The following is a 21,073-nucleotide window of genomic DNA, read 5'->3' as shown; positions in this document are numbered from 1 at the left end:
CCGCTATTAAATTACTAATTGTTGACCATGTCATATTTTTGATATGCTGATTGCTGAACAAGTTTATGTTTATATGTGTAGGCCTAACCTATGATAACTTTTTAAGTCATAATTAATTCAAACATAACTTTGGCAATACTCAATCGTTTTCGTTCGTTGAAACGGCAAAACATACCTTCGTTTCCTTGCAAATCGAATTAGCAGACATCAAAAACATTTCCACCACAAGAAGTAAAAAAAAAATTCATACCAATAGAAGAAGGCTATAATCTTAGCTAATCTTTAGTGTACACAAATCACATCTCAGAATTAGGTACCAGCCCTATGGGCTGGCGAAAACACTTGTTTATTTGCAGCCAGGCCTTGTACAAAATAAAAATTCCCTTTAAAAGGGAAGGCCAGCGCCAATGCAGAAGAGGTCTTGTAAATAGTTTGGGTCACCGTGAAAGGCATTTTTAGGATCACGCTTACATCCATGTTACATGACAGTTCACCAAACCATCAATGGTGAGAACATGCACACTGAAACAGCAAAACACATTAACTCCTATAACTCCTGTCAACTCTTTAATTCATTACTCCAAATTGTTCTGTATTTTTGTCTTTACTGCTTTTTACCCATGCTTATTATAAAAATCAAGAAATACACTGCAGTTGTTAGTTAATTCGCTATGTTAATTCAACTTACATACATGCACATTTTATTTTAAAATAATTTTATATTATTTCACATAATGTATAGTTTACTATAAAGTAGATAGTGGCAAGCACATGATAAAGGACTGATCATTCACTACAATCTTCACTTTTAAACTGTATTTTTTGAATGTGTTGATTGTTAGTCCGAAACTCCTGCAAAGCTATGGACATGGCATCTTACCTACTCCATTCTGTAGTCTGCATTGTGTGTTTTCTCAGTCTTCAATCATTTTGTTGAATGTAATTTTATGAATCAAATAAAAAGATAGAAATTGGCCTCACTTTAGTTATGTGTCATTTTACAGTATTTATCATTTATAAAGTAAGACAATAATTTATTTATTTTCTATAAGTGCATGTCAAAATATGGGATATATTGTTCAATATTATAGCTAGCCCCTAAAAACTTTATTTTCAATCGGATTTTTTCCGTTGAAAAGACAAAACTGATGTTAAAGATAGCAATAATATCATCAATAACATTTTGAGTCAATTTTATCCATAAAAACGATACAGGATAGGATAGATAATTACTTTGACTTCAATGTGGTCCATATAATGAAGATTTTGATTCCACAACATTATTAGATCTGTTATCAACATATCAATTATGCACTCACAGGCAACCAAACATCATGCTATGCTCAGTATAGTAGTCCACTGATATGACCTCCTGATCATTCCCCGCTTTGACCATGTCATTTTTTTGATATGCTGATTGCTGAACAAGTTTATGTTTATATGTGTAGGCCTAACCTATGATAACTTTTTATCAGGAAAAGGCTTACAATCGAGGGTATGAGATATGAGGAATTATTTCCTAGCCTCTCCACATGGTTGATGGGCTATAATAGCTATTAGCTGCTATTCAAGACACAGGGTATGTTAGGATAAACTGTGCATATGTGTACATCCATATCAAAACGATGCACTTGTCGGCTGCTACATGTGTCTCATTTCACAAAATAGCTAGGAATAAATGCCAGACTCATATCAAGTGTAGGTCACTTCAAATCATCCTCAAGTCAAATTATATAAGGAATGATCAATGTATTCCTAAACTATGTAACTTGGGATGATTTGAAGTGATCTCCACTTCGGAGATGAGTCTGATATTATTCCTAGAGTTATGCGAAATGAGACACATGTAGCAGCCGACAAGTGCATCGTTTTGATATGTATATACACATATGAGATATAGGTTCAAGCAGCATTTAGGCTATATAATAGTTCACTTCATTAACAAAAATGCATCCTGTGTTCTCCATGGATCATGGATGAGATTGTGTCACAAATAGAAATGCCAAAGGAGTGAGCATAGACTAGAGTCCGAAGTTTACTGTTTTCTAAAATCCATGTTTTATGAATAAAGCTTAAAATGTACAAACAATGATTACGAATGATATTAATGTCACAATAAAGTGATCAATATTGCGATCAATATACTCTGATTGGAATATTCTCACAATAATAGGCCAACTGTTATGATGTTTGGATGGATAGGGGGTTCATGCCTTGGTATAATAATACCTTTATTTCTGTATTATTCAGAGGATGTTTAAATACATTCCCATAACCCAATGGGGTTTCTGGGTATTATTAAACAGAATTTTTTTATCATAAAATTGACACACACAACTCAAGATTGTTTTTAACATTTATTTCTCTTACGGTATCTTTTAACAATTTTTGTCACGTGATACAAAAATGTCATTTTTTGTGTTGTACCTCCGATTCCGTGATTTTTTTCCGTTGTCCATTACTTTTGGATTCTAGCATAGACCCTTATGTTCTGATCTTGCATTTTTTAAAGTCACGCATCAGTCTCTTGACAAACAAAGATCCATCAGCAATGTCTGATATCATGATGTATCCAAATCCAGCAAAGACCAAGATGTTTGGCATTGAAATCTCCTGGGTATAGCCTTGCATGTGTAACATGTGTAATGGCCTCAATCTTCCTTCCTCCATGGATTAATATTTAGGTTGACACTCTCCAGTCATGTCTTTGAAGATGACATACTAGGATGATGCCAAAGTTTATAGATGAGTATCTTATCATGGCAAAAATGATGCATCATGCGCATATAGGGGGAGGGCTTTGGGGTGGGAGCCCCCCTTCCCGGGGTAAAAGCATGGGGGAAAAAGGGAGGGGCGGCAGAAGAAGAAGAAGGGGCAGCCCAAATAGTTATTTAATAGAATAGGGCGGAAAATTATCAAACAATTTAAAAAGTGTGAAACAAATGGAATTATACATAAAATAAAAGTTTTTGTTTTAGGCTGCTCGCACTTATTATCCTTGGTTGATTTTATTAAATTGTTTGGCATTGGCCTTATTTGTAAATGTTTACACATGTCCCAGTCCCCTAATTGAAATCTACTTAATTTGTTACTTAATTAGGACAACAGAGAAATTGCTCTCAAGTGTTGTCCTACAAACACAACAAATTAAAATATCGTAATTAAGAAATTAAATCCCCCATAGAACACCATAAGCAGCCAAGATATGTGTTTTCTTTCATTTCACTCCATTATTTTGGCTTAAAATGACCAGAAAATCTTCCTGACGGAATATAGATTCATAATATGTGACAACACATCCCTGTCAACGTGCCTAGTCAAGACTCAGCATGAGCTGGGTCTATTTGTGACCCATTCTGACAAAACCAGGAACAAGTTGTGTTGTTGACATTTCATGATTTGAATACAAATGTAAGCACTAGGCAATAAGCTTTAAAATGATACCAAAATTATATACATAGCATCATTCAATACTTTTCAAGATATGGATAATTTTGTAAATGATACCTTGATATTTTTGCCAAATTGCTATTCTGAGTAATGGGCTAATTAGTTCCTGCCTTACACAGCATTGAATAGGGATTATCATAGTTCAGTTGTTAATTATTGATTAAATAAACCTTGTTTTAACAATAATAGGTACTCTCAAGGATTTGAAAGTCCATTTTAGTCCCACAGTCAAATACCATGAAATTAAGAATTCCAAAATTTGATTTTTTTTTAATGGGAATGTCATCTTTAAAGGCCTGGCGACTTGTTCCGGGTTTTGTTGGAGCTGGTCACATTTCTCAAATGAAAATTTGACCAAGATTGTATTAAACTATTATAATGATCCTGAATATGATATTGGGATTATTGATACAGAAAAATATAATTCATAAAAAAAAAAAAGATCATTGCCATATTTTCGTTTTATTGTTTATTTTACAGGTCAGAAATGGTGTCCAGTGAGGTGCATACAGAACTATTAAGAATGGCTGATGAAAGAGCTAAAAGAGCTGAGATGAGGAATATGGCATTAGAACATGAGGTAGGTATACATGGAGAGTTTGGGTCAGATGTGAGGTGTATACAGAACTATTAATCCTAACGAAACCCATGGGTTTTTTGCTATCGGAAGGGAAAGAATAAACAAAAAGGAGAGAAGATGAACAAAGAAGTCAACCTCGGACCCCTCACATGCCAAGCAGGAGGCTTTATAACATGGCTTCAATGCCAACTTTAACTGTTTGTACTGCAGGTAGACTGGCAGCTTCTAAAGTTGACTCCATAGAATCTGCCCTACTATAGTATGGTCCTGAGGGGGGCCTAACAACTTTATTGTGTTCATGTCATAGAACAAAGAATAAAATAAAAATTCCCTTTAAAAGGGAAAGCCAGCCTCAATGTAGAAGAGGTCTTGTAATTAGTTTTGGTCAATGTGAAAGGCATTTTTAGGATCACGCTTACATCTACATGACAGTCCACCAAACCATCAACGATGAGAACATGCACATTGAAACAGCAGAAAACATTAATTCCTAATCTCATGTCAACTCTTTTAATTCATTACATGTACTCCAAATTGTTCTGGTCTGTTTGTTTTGTTGTTGTTGTTGTTGTTGTTGTCGTTGGTTTTTTTGTCTTTTCAGCTTTTTACCCACGATATCTCAATTTCCAATTTTGTAATACCAGAACTTACGAACTCAATATCTTCGCTTAGGAATGTCCGATTTCACTGCTTTCGATATATACACTGCGGTTTGAGTTAACTTACATGTACATTTTATTTTAAAATAACTTAATTAATTCAGCAATGTATAGTTTAAGCCTACTATATTATAATAGATAGTGGCCAGCACATTTATAAAGGACTGGTTACTCACTACAATCTTCACTCTTAAACTGTGTTTTTCTGAATGTGCTGATCATGTTGATTGCTAGTCGGAAACTCCTGCTTGAAGCTATGGACATGGCATCTTACATACTCCATTCTATAACAGTCTGCCTAGTGCCTTGTGTGTTTTCTCTTCAATCATTTTGTTGAATGTAATTTTATGAATCAAATAGTTATGTGTCATTTTATTTATAATAAAGAAGTTATTAAATTAATAAAGTAAGACAATTTATTTATCTATAAGTGCATGTCAAATGGGGTACATTGTTCAATACTATATGCATAAATTATGCCCATATTATAGCTAGGCCCTAAAAACTTTATTTTGCATCGGATTTTTCCGTTGAAAAGACAAAACTGATGTTTATGATAGCAACCATTTCATCAATAACATTTTGAGTCATTTTTATCCATAAAACGACACAGGATATGATAGATAACTACTTTCACATCAATATGGTCCATATGATCACAGATTGTTGAGAATCTGTGATATGATCCGAGGATATGATGAAGATTTTGATTCTATAGATCTGTTATCAACATGATATCACGCTGTTCAGTGGTCAAGGAGTAAGGACCCCGGTCAAGGACACTGATATGACATCATAGGTGATGTCAGATTTTCTTCTGCTGACCATATGATGCTATATATATTAACTATTATTGTTACATTTAGGCCTTTAAACATTTAAAGTCATAATTAATTATTTAAAACATAACGTTGGTAATACACGCTCATTTTGATTCGTTGAAACGGCAAAACATACTTACTTTTCCTAACAAATCGAAAAAAAAAAAATAAAAAAAAATTTAACCACAAAAAGTAAAAAAAAAAAATCATTCCAATACCACTAAAATATAATCTCTTGAGTAAACTGACCCCAAACCTGAAACAGGTACCAGCCCGAATGGGCTGGCGAAAAGAAAGAAAAAAAGGAAAAGCCCGTTTTGTAATTAAATTTGATGTAGCTTCCTTGCTATTGTGGATTTATATGAAGAGTCACTGGGTTGCCAATAGATTATATCTGCTGTTCATAAATGTCATTGTGAGTCATGTCAATCAACACAATCACTGATTCTTGTCCAAACACATGACTACTGTATTCAGCAAGTGGCGATGGGATAAGATAGTACTGAAGTCATTGTCCGAAATTAGCCCAGGGAAATTAGTCCTTTTATATTTAATTTACATAGATAAGATATCAAAATTGTTGAAAGAATTTTTGAAGAAAAGCAAAGCTAATGGGAGATATGTATCTTGTCTGTCCAATCTGGTAACACCACATCGCAGCATCGCCAGATGAAAGTGTTGCTGTCCTGTTTTCATTCTTCCATAGTGAATGCTGACCTTAATTTTCCAGCAGCCAATCACAAGCGTGCACAGCGTATCGCAACTCTCATCGCCAATCCTAGCTAAATCCTAGCTCAAATTTCATTGCAGTCATGATGTGTAGTCTAAATCGGACTTAATGATTGCTAACTGTAAGTGCCGTAAACAGTACAGTCAGCATGACGTGCATAGAGGTAGAGGGTGGTCGTATAATTTGGTGCGCTATGCTATCGGTTGAAAGGTTGTAAGATCATGAGCTTTCTCATTTCTCATCTATCCCACTCATTGTGGCCCTAAACGTGCAGACACCACAGTAAGTATGGCGTGCCATGCCATGGTTCAGAGAGTCACATAAAATGGTGGTCCCATGAACCAGACAAGCAATATGGACATGTAAAAGTTACAGGCCTTTTTTGCAAAGAGCAGGGGATCAGCCCGGTCCTGTTGTCTGTCACACTCGGCATTTTTAGTATCTATGGTTCAACTTGCACTGTATATTGACACATATGGCACCCTTTTGAGGGATATGGCCATTAAGAAAGCATGGAGAAATACTATTTTATTATTATTATAAATTACAAAGCTCTATAAATAAGCAAAAAAGAAATAAATCGCAATCGGAGGGACTGAGCATGCAGGTTCTAGGTTGTGCCAGCAATATAGTTGTGACATGATGGCGCCCATGTCAGGATTGATTTCCAATCAATTATCATACCAAGTTTGCTTCCCTTTCAAACTCAGCAGTGACTTGAACATTTGTCATATTTCAAGCCAAATGACACAATTACAATTTTTTAAAAACATTTGTAGTAAAGATTGATGAACCCGTGAAAAAAACATTTGTTACTTCACACGCCAAATGGGCTATTCCAGTTGAAATCCATACGCACTCTGTGGAAGACTTGACCTTAATCTTCCACACATGAATTTCAAATAGGGTTACCTAAAGAAGATTATCATTACACCACAATGCACCATGTTTTTGCAAAAGACCCAACAACTCAATCCTGGTGCACACAAGTTCCCATTGAACATGTACATGAAGGAGGGCTACAATATATGGTTTTGGATGGTATTTATGGGTAATTGGGGTCTCATGTACTCATAAATACAAGTGTTCAAAAATTAAGATCTCCTGAAAGTAAGACAAAATAGGGTTATTAAATTTGAAATGAAAAATGGGAACCAGTCATTTTTTGACACCGAGATCAACCAAGCTTCTCTTTTGATGTTCATTGATGTATGTAGACTGCATCCTTCACAGCCTAAACAGCCTAAATTAAAGGGTAGTTTCTGATAGATGCACAAATCTATTGCTTGGTTGCTTGTGTATATAAAAGATATGTCATGGTTTGGTCTGGCTGAAAAAGGGTACAATTTCAGATAAGTGCCATGTACAGCACATGGGGTATTCTGGAGACAATTTATCGCGTCTGACGTCACCTGTCAATCAAACTCGAGCACGGTTTGTTTACAAGTGTCGTGATGATGACTTGCTGAACGCGGATTTATAACCGGGCGCCTTATTGTTAGTTTTGTACCTTTCGACATGCAAACCATCTCAAAAGTTAGGTCTTTATAGTGGGAAACTTTCTTTGGTGAAGGCACCATGTCCACAATGCCTAGAAAAGCTGCTTTTTGCCTTGTAAAAGTACTGAACTTTTTCGCCATTTGCTGCTATTCCTTTTCTCCGATCAGCACCAGATAGATCGGTCTTCCTTTCTGGCAGCTGATTAACCTGTGTAAACCAATCAAGGATCGTAATTGATAGTGACATCAGACGCGATAAATTGTTTTTATCTCTGTCTTTAATTATAAATGGGTGACGCTTGTGTGAAAGATTAAGAGCATGTCTTTCATAGGGGGGTATGGATTTCAATTGGAATAGCCCAATTTGACACAATTAAATGGTAAATTTTATTTTCATGTTGTATACTTGATAATTGTTTGGAATCTGAGCCAAATGACACAGTTTCATGTTTAATTTGATCTTTTTCATGTCGTCAGTTTGGTGAATGCAAACATTTGTTAAAATTCAAGTCATATGATAAAGATATGTAACTGATTTTGAGCATGTTTGTTCATTTTCATCAAAAGTGCTTTACCCTTTATATTGGATGTAGAATATACCATGCAGAACAGCTGAACCAATTGAATGCTCTTTTCACACATGATAAGATTATATATAAGACCCAGTCCACACCTATAGTATTGTTTTGTCATGTCGTAATTTCCCGATTATGACACTATTATGATTGAGTTCACACGGTCTGCACCTCGTCATCATGTCGTAATCCAATGATGGACATTTTCATCGCTAATGATAATGCACATGCCGATGACATTGAGTGGACACCAGTGGCGGTGCCAAAGAGGGGGCATGGGGTGGCCACCCCCTATGATTTACAAAAAAAGAGGTAAAAGGAAGGAGAAAGAGAAGAGGGTGGAGAGAGAAAAAAAGGGAGGGGGAGAGAAACGTTTGTATTTTGGGCCCATAAAAGTCACCTGGCCTCTACTGCCTTTTCTCCCAACTACCCAGCAAACACAAAACGTTTTCGACATCATTCGCAAAAGGTTATAAAAGGTTGTCAGAAAACGTTTAAATGTCGGGTTATATAAAGGATACATTAATGGTATAAAACGTTTTTATAACATTAAATAACATTTTTTGATAATCTACTGCTCAGCAAACAAAAATGTTTTGCAGAGAACGTTTAAATGTCGGGTTATATAAAGGGGATAAAATCGTTTTTATAACAATCTAAAAACAGTCTTGAAAACTTGACACAAAACATTCTAAACTGAATGTTATTTTGGGGTTGAAAAAATATTTTGCGAATAATGTTTGGCCAAAATATTTTCAATAACGTTTTAAAAACGTTTTCATGACCTTTATATAACCCGACATTTAAATGTTATTAAAAGGTTTTGAAAAAAACCATTTTAAGAACATTTCTGTGTTTGCTGGGTTCAAATATTTTAACATAATGTTATTTAAGTATTGACAAAATATTTGGTAAAAACTTTTTTTTTTAAAGTTTATAATAACATTTTTTGAAAACATTTAAAACATTGTTACAGTGTGTTTTCATACAAAAGCGTTTTAAAACGTTATCATGACCTTTATATAACCCGACATTTTAATGTTATTAAAACGTTTTACCTAAACCAAAAGCCAAAATATAACTTATTTAAAACGTTTTTAAAACGTTTTTGTGGTTGCTGGGTACTTTGGAAAAATTGGGGGAGATAAATCCCCACTATTTTGATAGGGGATGGTGCATACAATCATCCCCCAATGTTGACGTCTGTATGTGGGTTTCTGACCAAATTAACCTCATATTTGGCCCTTTTAGCCTAAAATGGCAAATTGTTATGCGCTTCCATATTTCCCCAGTTTAGCTTCAATATGGCAAAGTTTTCATGCACTTGGCGTGCATTTGTACCGAAAAATTTATTCTGTAGCCAAAAGGCGCTGGATTCACTATACTTCAAGAAATGTTTTCCAACCCCATCCTCCCAATGTCAAAATGAAATCTATGCCACTGGTTGCGACTTAAACTTTGCATATTAATTAAACCAGAACTTTGCAAATACGCTCAAATAATTGTAATGCCCGATCATTTGTATAACGATGACATGAGAAGGAAGGAATGGGGTAAACATATGGTCAAAGGGAAGAAACTTTATTTTAAGAAAAGATGAAATTGAGAGGGAAAGCATGGGAAAAAAGTAAGAAAAGTAAAATTGAATGAATTGGACAGGCAGTTTTGATAAAAATGACAGGCACTTTTAAAACCCTAGCTAAGACCTGCAATCAGTAATGCATTGATTGATCCGAACTTGCATGTTCTTGAAATGAACTTTAATTGATTGATAGATTGATTGACTACAATATATTATATTTACTACTCCAACAGGTACGGACATTGCGACAACAATACAACAACTCACACAATGAGTTTGAAATATATCCCATGATAAAGGTCTTACCAGACAAGAAGGATAAAACAATGGCAAAAAGCTCCCCGACAGACACCATGAGTACCCACCAATGCTACCACCACGAGGAGGATTTGACTACACATGCGTACAAGGAAACAGACCCAGGAATGCTTCATCACCAGCATCACCACACATGTTTCGTAAACACTACGAGATGGACACAGAGATGGATAGATCCAGACCGGCAAATCGTAACATGGCAAAAACCGCCAAAGATAAAATGCGCAGTCAATCCAAATCTCCCAAAAGAAGTGCTCGAATAACGACCAAAATGAGTAGAGCACAATCTCAAGGTGCATCAGACGTTAGAAACAATAAGACTTTGATGGGTAGAGTTCAATCCAAAATGGAACCCAAATCTGCACCGAAATCATCTCCGAAGTCAGGTCATAAAACTTTTTAGATAGAGTGCAATCAAAATTCTTCCATTCCAAAAAGAAAGATGCCGTGACACCTTGTGATTTGCCAGATATCAGTACCCTGATGCAATATGCAGTGAAAGCTGAATATGAAACACCAACTGAATACATGAAAAACTACACAGGGACACCATTGATTGATCAGAATAATCACATCAATAAAACAGGTGAGTGCTATAATTGCATGACGCATTAGGGATTCAAGTAGTAGTGATATGTTACCCTGCATTTGCAGCCCTGCCCAGTAGAAACGACCTGGTGAATGCGAGCGGATTAAAATGGGGGTGACGGTGAATTCGCGGTAATGCCCGGGGTAATGTGAGGTCCCGGGTGCGAGGTGCTCAGTATAAACGCATGATCAGTGAAAAGTAGAAACACTACAAAATCACTGCACAAAAAAGAAAATGATCAAAATTACATTTGGTACATGTGCTAAAACATACAGAATTTAAACATTGATGCAATCTGATAAAGACAAAATCAAACATTTTCCATTTGTTAATCAGTTCAGCAAATTGACAAACATTCAAATTTACTAGCATTCCAAGTACTTGCAATGCAAAATTATGAAATATGATCTTCATCCATGGTGTTGTCTTTTTAAAGACATTTCTTGTTTCACCATAAGATTAATGAATGGTAAATTGCATAGCCTTTGCAAGGGCAATACATGCATCCACATTGCATATTTTATCTAAGGAATATACAATGGTGTTAGGCGTGGCAAAGTCGATTTTGAGTTTCCCGTCGCCCGCCCGCACTTCATTTTCGGGCCCGCACTTGAATTCATTATTGCGATTTTGAAAAATAAAAATAAAATCTTATCATTTTTGCAAAAAAAACGATGAAATCTGTGCATTTTTAGTGGAAAAATCAAATTCAAAACATCGATTTCGCTACCGGCAGTAAACTCATTGCGGCCGGTTGATTGGCGTCTGATAGTGATAGCCTAGATCCTGTAGGCCCGGTTCGCAACGCTTTGTAAATATGTTGACGTCGCGTCGCTGTCCTTTTCCACGTGCGTATCATATACTGGACTGACAGATTAATGCTGTCATGCAGATCAATGATTCTACAGTGCTGTTCGCGAAATCGCACAATGAATAGTGATGTTTGTGCGAATTTAAAAAAAAATATTGATTCTGTTATTTTTGGATTTCTTTTCATAAATATCAATCATATATTTTAAAATAGTACTTGGTATCGTTTTACATTAATTTGACTGTACAAAAATGGCAAAATTTATATATTTCAACTCTGCTCTATTGTGACACTGTTGCACGAAATATGCGGTCGAACAAAAATATTTTTCAATGTCTGATTCTACAGTGCTGTTTGTGACTTTGCACAATATCGTTGTTTGTGGTAATTAAAGAAATATATTAATACTGTTAATTTTATATTTGTTGTCCCGATTGATCAATTATTTATTTTTAAATAGTATTCGATATAGTTTTAAATTAAATTTAATATACAAAAGAGCAAAAATTATATATTTCAACTCCGTTGTGTTTATGACATTGCTGCAAGAACTATGCGGTATTCAACATCAACAAAACACGCACGCATGGGGGGTTTTCCTTTAATTTTGTTGGCGCAAGATTCGACATGGAGTTGTAAAACTTACCAATTCATGAATTGCAATTGTTTCGTATTTTGATTTCAATTTGATGGGACTTTGCTGACGTTTGTATTAAAGATTTGTCATGTACATATCAATTAAGATATGCGACAGTGGTCGTACTGTCATGCAGTGGACGATATCGCATGTCAACGTCAACTGGATAATTTGTACTTAAAAATCACACAAAATTATAAATAAATAAGAAAAATAATAGTAAAAAGAAAGGAATTGGTATCAATTTTGACCTTGCAGCCTCTTTGCAAGTTTATATCTTTGGTTAAACATCCTTTGAGTGAGTGAGCGGTAAATAACAACGTGTTTTACACTCGCATTTTGTCATATAATGAAAGTCACGAAAATAATGAATAATGAATAATGAAAAAGTTACCTCACTTGTTTTCAAAAATTATGTGACGGGAAACTCAAAATCGATTGTTCGGGGCCTTATGTCCCCAGGATCACACATCTGTGCTGGGATTATGCCTAGAATCTTGTATCACAAATTTAAAGGAGGATTTCGTGATCCTAGCATCCTCTTTTTATGACATTTTTCAGTAGATATCCACGAAAAAAGCTTATTTCCAAAATTTCAGTTGATTCCGATTCTGCGTTTGCGAGTTATGCATGATTATGTGTATTACACTGCTCCATAGACAATGTGTTGTAATTTCGTTCTGGTGCACCAGAACGAAATTAACATTTTAGCGATATTTTTGCTAAACAATTAATCTGCAAGAAATATTTGGTACATAAACATTATGTAGCCAGAGGTATCCAGTGGTGTAAAAATCTCAACTTTTTTTGGGAAAAGTGGGGATGAGGCTGTGGATCACGAAATGCCCCTTTAATCATGTGCTTTAGCAGTTTTGTGCTTAAATGTGTAAAAGTATGTGAACGAAACATATTGCATCTTCCAATGCCTATAACTAAGAACATAATCAGTATAATATCAGTTAATATAAAAATAAGAGAATGCACTTTTTCAGAGGAGGCCACATGATTTAAGCATCTTTGCATTTGTGCATTTTTCCATGTACCAATAGTTGTCATTGAAATCAGGTCGTCATCAGTAGGAAGTGTACTAATTTGATAGGTGATGGGCTATACACCCTGTGATTGACAGTTTAGACAATGTCAATGCTAAAATGAAAATAAGTCTGAACTCAACTGGTGATTTTGTTTGCAACATTAGTAAAACCAATGGGTGTTTGGCATCCTTACACCTCAAACATGTCAAATAATAAACCTGTAGAATTGGTTATATTTTTCACTATGAGCTACAATGTACCACTATATGGTTAACACTATTATGGCCTGAAGGGCTTTTTGGGGACGGGAAGAGAAAGAAGGAAGGAATAAAGAGAGCAAACAAAGAAAGAAGTTGTTTGCTCTGGGTGGGATTCGAACCCGAGACCCCTCGCATGCCAAGCACTGGGTCAGCAACACTTTGCCACAGATGTTGCGCTTTGCTGGCCAGCGAAACCATGCCTATATATCACTTAGGGCGATTGCGTCATCACACCACGTGGGATGCATGCACGAACAGCGCATATATCAAGTAGTATTTTGTAGTACCTGGTATGATAGGGTTAATATAAATAATTCTATATTATTTACTGTTCATGGAACAATTGGTCCTCATTAACACTTCCTGTACACATGCAACCCACTCAGGTCCGTAGGCGGACTTCCCATTTTATGGGTTCAACTCAAATCATTATCCTGACTGTTAGAACACTTGTTGAAATTATAACCAACACAGATTATACCAGGTGCATGAACCATGCAATATTGTTGAAGATTAAACTTCTGATAAAATGTGTCACACTTGTGCACTGCCGGGGGGGGGGGGGGGAGCCTGAGGGGGATTTGTCCCCTCAGAAGTAGAGAAAATTTTGAAAAATGCAGTGATTTGGTGCATAAGGCATAACATGATGGCACTCCATACACATAAAGAATCCAATGACAGGTATTACTTTTGTTGCGTTTTTCCAATATTGACTAGGCTTACATTATTATGATGTCCTAGTTGAATGCTTTACGTGCTAGCCATAGGCTTCAACATAAAAAGATTTGAGATATTTTCTCAAAATATCAAGAGCTATCTCAAGAACCACTAAACCAAATTCGGCCCTGATTTGGTAAAATGATCTAACTAACTTGAAAATCGCTGTTTTGAGAAAAAGAGCTTTTAAGTTTGAACACTTGACATTTTTCTTTTTGAATAAGATGAATTATTAAACACATCTAATATCTTAGAAAATATAAAAATCTTATTATTTGAAAAAAGTTGGCTGATTTGGTTGAGTAATTTTGAAATAACAACCATTTTTAGGGAGTTAAATTCTTTTAAATTGTTTTACCTCGTAAGAAAAATAAACATCGCGACCTCATTAATTTGGTAAAATGATCTATCCTGAGATATATAGGTTGTTTTGCCGTGTTTGATGGTCTTGGGCTCTCTAGAGGGTCTTGGCTAATGCGGTAAAATGAACTGAACTTTGAGATAGCTCATTTTACCATATTAAATACACGGAAAGTGACAAAAAAGTGTCAAGATAGGTTCTGCTATCTTCAAAATGAAGCATGGTGGTGATTTGAGGATGTCACCAATGGAAAGAGCGCCCTCACATTACTCAAGATATGTATTTATCTGAAAATGTCCAAATTTCAAGTTAGATTGTTTTACCAAATCAGGGCCGCAATACTATAGTAGGAATTCCAATTGAATAAATGCAGCTTTCAATAGCGTGACTTTTTTTGCATACACTGTGTGATGTATGCCAGCGTGTACGACTGTGAGTGAGTATCGCAGAAGTGAATCCAACCATGCCAACACACTCGTGATTGGTTAGCATTGTATCCAAGGTCGTGCATTCGTGTTGTAGTTTGAAATACGCGATATACAATCACGGTTAGATTGAGTACAGCTGTTGAAAGCTGCGTTCATTCAGTTAGAATTCCTACTATAGGCTTGTACTTATTTTAATGCATTTTTCATGATGATTTGAAATGTGGTCATGAAAATGTACAATTCTTAAACTTTTGAATTAACAATAAATTGTTTGTCACTTGCGATAGAATTATTGGCCCATGTTTGCTCTTTGATAGCTCTTTGTCTTCTTACCTTGTTTTGAACATATTATGTTATTGGGGTTTTTATCAAAACCCTCAAACCCAGTGGTGGCACCAGGAATTTTTTGGGGGGCATTAGGGGGGAAAAGTGAATTTCAGGGGGAAAAAACAACAAATTTTGCACAAAATTACCGCAAAAAGTGGAAATTTTTTTTTGGGGGGGGGGGGGCATGAGTTCTGTCTGGAGGGGGGGGGGTCATTTTCCCCCCATTCTCTCGTGGTGCAGTCACTGTTCAAATCCCCTGGCTATGGGACTGACACTAGAGATTTCCCTTCTCCAACACATCTAAGATGTTGCCATGGCATCATAATGCTATTTAATTTATGAGGGAGGAATAACAAATTTGAAATGTTTATGAATTGTTTTCCCTATACCCGCAGGCGCATAACCAAGATGGCATGTACCATTATCCTGTGCCTAATATGCGAGTTGCGCAAAGATAAAAAGATCAGATTAATATAATAATAGGCTAATAGCTATACAATTTAATATAGCTGGAAATTTATGTTTTATCATATCTGTTAGAAACTCATCAGGTTTGATAAGCTGTACTCATTCACTCGGTCATTATTTCATTCCATTCTATTTTTTTCTATTATTTACTTAAGACATCGGATAGCAATGTTTGCACAATATTTTTGTGGGACATGAGAGCACATACGACATATCGAATTGCATTCTGAATACGAGGAATGTCCTATTGATATCAAGTAATTTTGATTTTTTTAAATTGGTGATATAAAACAAATTTTAATGGCAAATTATTACAAATTGTTAAAAGCCAAGTTCCATAGCCCTATAGATATATTCCTATAATGCATTAATGACTACAAAATAATCAAATCCATAGTGATTATCATTGCATTAGCAAACTGAAAATAGTTCTGCAAGTGATCCCAGGTTTATCAAATGCTATGGACAATGTGCATTTTTTGGTTGAGATATAAGCAGCTTAATTGATTCAATTTCCTCAGCAAAATGGGTAAATTGGTAGGAAAGATTTGAGTTTGCTGATGATGATGCTAGATAAGTGATGACCATGACAGATGTCGGTACGGTCAATCAGTCAAGACCCATTGAATCCATTGACGATCTTAATTTATGAAAAATGATAAGATCTGCAAAGCAGACCAAATACGAAGGCCTATTTTTGATCAATTTGCACTGCAAAATTGACTTTATAATGTAAATTTGTGGGACACACATTATGTACAGCATCAATATCAGTGTTATGCATTATGGACAGTGTTTGAAATATGCCAAAATGTTCAAGGGCCATTTGGGCCCTGGGTCTTTGGGCCTTTCATCAACTGATAGAATGTTACATTGGTCCACATTTTGTGACACTTTGTAAAACTTCACTGAGACTCTCAAATTAATGCCATGTAATCATTGTCATGGATTGATGTTGATCCCTCCTGGTGACAATGCTGACAACATTTGACAGTCCAGGTTTTCATAGGCCCACATTAGTTGCAAAACTTTCAATATTCAACAGCAATGTGAAGCTTAAGGGATCTAAAATGGCGTTTATTGCGTTTTTCGACAGTATTTTTGTGGGACATGAGAGCACCTCGGACCTATCGAATTGCATTCTGAATACGAAGCATGTCTTTCTGATATCAAATAATTTTCATTTTTGAAAATCACAATATAATACAAATTTTATGACAAATAATAAAAATTTGATATTTTTCAAATTTTTGATATATAACAGTCCTCGAAGTAAATTATATAAATCTAATGATATATTTTTAAAGTGTATGTAGCAGGGAGGAACAGCCGACGGTCAATTGAAAATTTTGGCCTATCATATTGAAGATATGGATTTTTTTCCCAAAAAGACCTAATTTTTTTTTTGGTGTTTAGGGAAAAAATCCATATCTTCAATACTGAAAAGGTCAAAATTTTCAATTGATCGTCGGCTTTTCATCCCACCTACATACACTTTAAGTATAAATCATCAGATTTATAGAGTTTACTTCAAGTACTGTTAAATATCAAAAATATCAATTTTTAATGATTTGCCATAAAATGTGTATTAAATTGCGAATTTCAAAAAATCAAAATTATTTGATATCAGAATGAAATTCTTCGTATTCAGAATGTAATTCGATATGTCTGATGTGCTCTAATGTCCCACAATAAATACTGTCCAAACGTTCATACCCCAGCCCTTAACTAATTCTAATTGACAGAAATAGACCATTCATTCTATTATGTATTAAAGTCTTTGGAAAATGTCAAAATGACAAGTACCTAAGATTTTAAGCTTCCTTATATCAATGCACATTTATATATAAACTTTAAGGACACATTAAGTTAATAGGTGATATCCTGAATTCTCTGCATTATTCAGTAAATTCTTGACCTCTACCTTAAAGGTCTTCAAGGAGTCTAGTCTGATTATTATAGACCTTGCAGATATAGATCTAGCCTATGTTAGAAAGATTACGAAGAACAGGCTCCTAGCCAGATTTCTCAGTATAGGTGGGTTGACTGGGCCACTCGGGGTTATGAGCAAATAATTAAGAGTTTAACCGCATAAATGTTTCAAAATTAGGTCTTTTACCAGTTAGTTTTGACTATACTTATAAATGCCTATTTATAAATACACACATGACCACCTCCACACTGCCATAATAGTTTGTAGACAGGAAGTCTGGAAGTGATTTTTGGCACAGAGGGTGGCCTTTCTGTACATTTGAATGCAAAAGTGGTAAAATGAGACCAGATTGTATAGCAAAATTGTCTATTTTTCCATGTTTGTGACGTTGAAATGTTATATCAATAAATATTTTTCCATCAGCAAATACTTTCAAAATGTTTTTTATAGCATCAAAAATGCAGAACCCCCACAATGTGTAATCATTTTAATCATGAAATTGTAATCATGAAATTTTATGAAGGTTTTTTTTTGTTCCATGGACCAACTGATGTCACAACATAGAGGCGCTGAGCTGTAGAGTTTGGTATGGTTTACCTCATGTTAGAATACCGTATTTCGTCAAATAGTCGCCCCCTCAAATAAACGCCCCACCACTTTTTTTCAACCTAAGATGTTTCAAAATTCGATATTTCCATGCTATCTTGTGTAGTAAGCTTACCAAGTTGCTCACATGGTCGCGAATAGCAGCAACAAATGGTGAAAATCTGCATCGGAACACTGGAAGTGAACCAAAAGTCAGTGTCAAAAGTTCATAGTTCGTCATTTTAGCGTGACTTTTAAAGCTTACCTAATGATTTTAACGGGAATTGTTGTGCTAAAAATGACCTCAAATAAACGCCCCCCCTTGGGAAAATGTAACGCCCACGGGGGCGTTTATTTGACGAAATAAAGTATAGGGTAGAATATATCATATACCGTACTGACGCGAGTATAGTCCCACCTTCGAGTAAAGTCCCACACCCAAATTTTCGAAAAATTTCAGAAATTCAATGCATTTTGAAATCATTAATAGACTATGACATGAAAACAAATTATCAATTTTCATATTAAAAATACAAAATAAATTGAATTTTTTTTTTTTTTTTTTTAAATTGAGTATAGTCCCACCCCAATTTTGAAAAATATTCACCCAAAAACGGGGTGGGACTATACTCGCGTCAGTACGGTACTTGTGCAAAAATGGTGTTTTGAATGAACAATGACGTTATGACCATGAGAAAATTACAATTTCTTGGGTACCTTTTAACACATAAAAGAATAGGAACTTGATTTAGTGGTGTGATTCCTGTACCATGAAACTGGTTCCTGACCCAGCAAACACAAAACATTTTCGACATTATTCGCAAAAGTTCAGAAAAGGTTGACAGAAAATGTTGAAATGTCGGTTATATAAAGGACATATAAAGGGTATAAAACGTTTTCATAACATTCAAAAACATTTGTTGATAACCTAATGCAAATATTCTAACACTAGCGGGAGACCCGCGCTTCGCGCGGGTCCCCGCTAGTTGAGTAAACGGGAGCGGTTAGTAAACGGGAGTGGTTAGTTAACATGGTCAACGGTGATGATAATCATGGTGTCTTGGTGTAGAATCTGTAGCTTATTCATCCAGTATAGTAATGATCATGTTAGCTTGGTAATCATAAATTATGTTAGCTCCTGTCATATTAAAGAAGCCTAACTTTAAGTGAATATCCAGACCTGTGATAATGTTGTTACTCACTCAATCCCTCAGATTTCGTTTGAAACAGCTCGTGACAAAATGGTTGATTTTAACTTTATCCAAACAAACATAAAACATTAATGTTAGAAGAGGTTGCTATATAGAAAACGTTTCAATTTCGGGTTATAATGGTATAAAACATGTAAGCAACATGTTTAAAAGTTGCAGCAAAACATTTTAAGCGATTCCGTGTTGTTAATAGCTAGGCCTACATGAGCCATGATTTATTTGTGGGGGCCGCAGAATTTCCAAAATGTGGACTTTCAAGTCCCAAGTGGGCTCATCCACCCCCTAACATTTAACCTTTTCGGGCTATACGGAACAGTTGCACGACTCTGTCGGCTACATCTTAACATACCCTCTGTAAAGTGGACTTATTTTGCAAATCTGTCACCCAATGACCCCCCATTTCATCAGCTTACACCCAATGATCCCCCGAAATTGCTTCAAGGCCTTTGCTTTGACCACGTTTCCAATTTTGAGGGGACACAACCGGCTGCACGGCGCGCGACACAAAATGGTGCTTTGTGGCCATTAAAAAAGGTGGCGGCAAAAAACTTCCGAGTGTGCCCCCCCCCTTCCCAAATTCCTGGATACATACGTAGGCCTACGCGCGGCAAGCCAACATTAAGTGCACCCATACCATGCGCCGCAATGCGCGTGAAACCATGTACGCGCAGGTACGTGACTCGCCACTTACCGTGCGTGCTGGACATCGCTTGCATTTGACGCGTTTGCTGTCATGACCTGACCATAAGGTTATTGACCTCAACGGCCTAGCAACCGATCATTTTTTTTGTTATTTCCATAGTGATTGAATAGTTTGGCAAAAATGAACGTCAGATGGTTTAATGGCAATATGTACCCGATCAATGTACGAATAAATCAGAGCTGAAAGTGAAAGCATCTCGGAGCCTGCTTCTGGACAAGATTTAGCGACTTCCTTTTATTTATATAGATAATATTATTTAAGTGTTAGTGTTTTAAACAAAATATTTGGCAAAAAATGTTTGCAAAAACATATTTTACAATAACATTTTAAAAATATTGTTGTTGCGTTTTCATACAAAACGTTTTAAAACGTTTCCATGGCCTTTATATAACCCGACATTTTAATGTTATTGAAAGTTTTTATCTAAACCAAAACCCAGGTGGTGGTCGCCGTGCATTCTCTAAATTCAGTTAATTTCCATCATCAACCGTGTAATTGAATGGGATTATTTTGAAATTTTAAAACACTTGAAATATCACAAACAAATAGGCCTATGTTAATAAATAATATAAATACAAGCTAAAACCGTTGGGATTCGATAATGAACCCCACAAAACTAACCAAGTATATGGAAAATGCCATACGGCCGGGCGGTTTCACAAGTTGCCGGCTCTATCATGCAACTCGCCGCCTGCCAAAACCCAAAATATAACATGTTTAAAATGTTTTAAAAACATTTTTGTGTTTGCTGGGGATACATTCAAGTTCCCATTGAACATGTACACAGGGGAATCT

The 21,073-nt window shown here is 35.6% G+C and overlaps 2 protein-coding genes across 3 annotated transcripts in view; both read left to right on the top strand.

Moving 5' to 3' along the window:
• The window catches only part of LOC140165760 (uncharacterized), a 193,124-nt gene extending 182,647 nt beyond the window's left edge, over positions 1–10,477 (top strand). Inside the window, exons 7-8 of the mRNA XM_072189081.1 lie at positions 3,931–4,030; positions 10,130–10,477. Of these exons, the coding sequence (XP_072045182.1) occupies positions 3,931–4,030; positions 10,130–10,477 (448 nt within the window). The remainder of the gene's footprint in view (positions 1–3,930; positions 4,031–10,129) is intronic.
• A 24-nt stretch (positions 10,478–10,501) lies between these two features.
• Positions 10,502–21,073, top strand: part of LOC140165761 (uncharacterized) — a 38,675-nt gene continuing 28,103 nt past the window's right edge. For both annotated transcript variants that reach the window (XM_072189082.1, XM_072189084.1), the window contains exon 1: positions 10,502–10,800. In XM_072189082.1, coding sequence (XP_072045183.1) covers positions 10,698–10,800 — 103 coding nt within the window. In that variant the 5' untranslated portion in view covers positions 10,502–10,697. The remainder of the gene's footprint in view (positions 10,801–21,073) is intronic.

This window comes from Amphiura filiformis, chromosome 12 (genome assembly GCF_039555335.1).
Source record: "Amphiura filiformis chromosome 12, Afil_fr2py, whole genome shotgun sequence".
Taxonomy (NCBI): Eukaryota; Metazoa; Echinodermata; class Ophiuroidea; order Amphilepidida; family Amphiuridae; genus Amphiura; species Amphiura filiformis.
The sequence above is the reverse complement of the archived record's forward strand: the minus strand, read 5'-3'. Positions and strand labels throughout refer to the sequence as shown.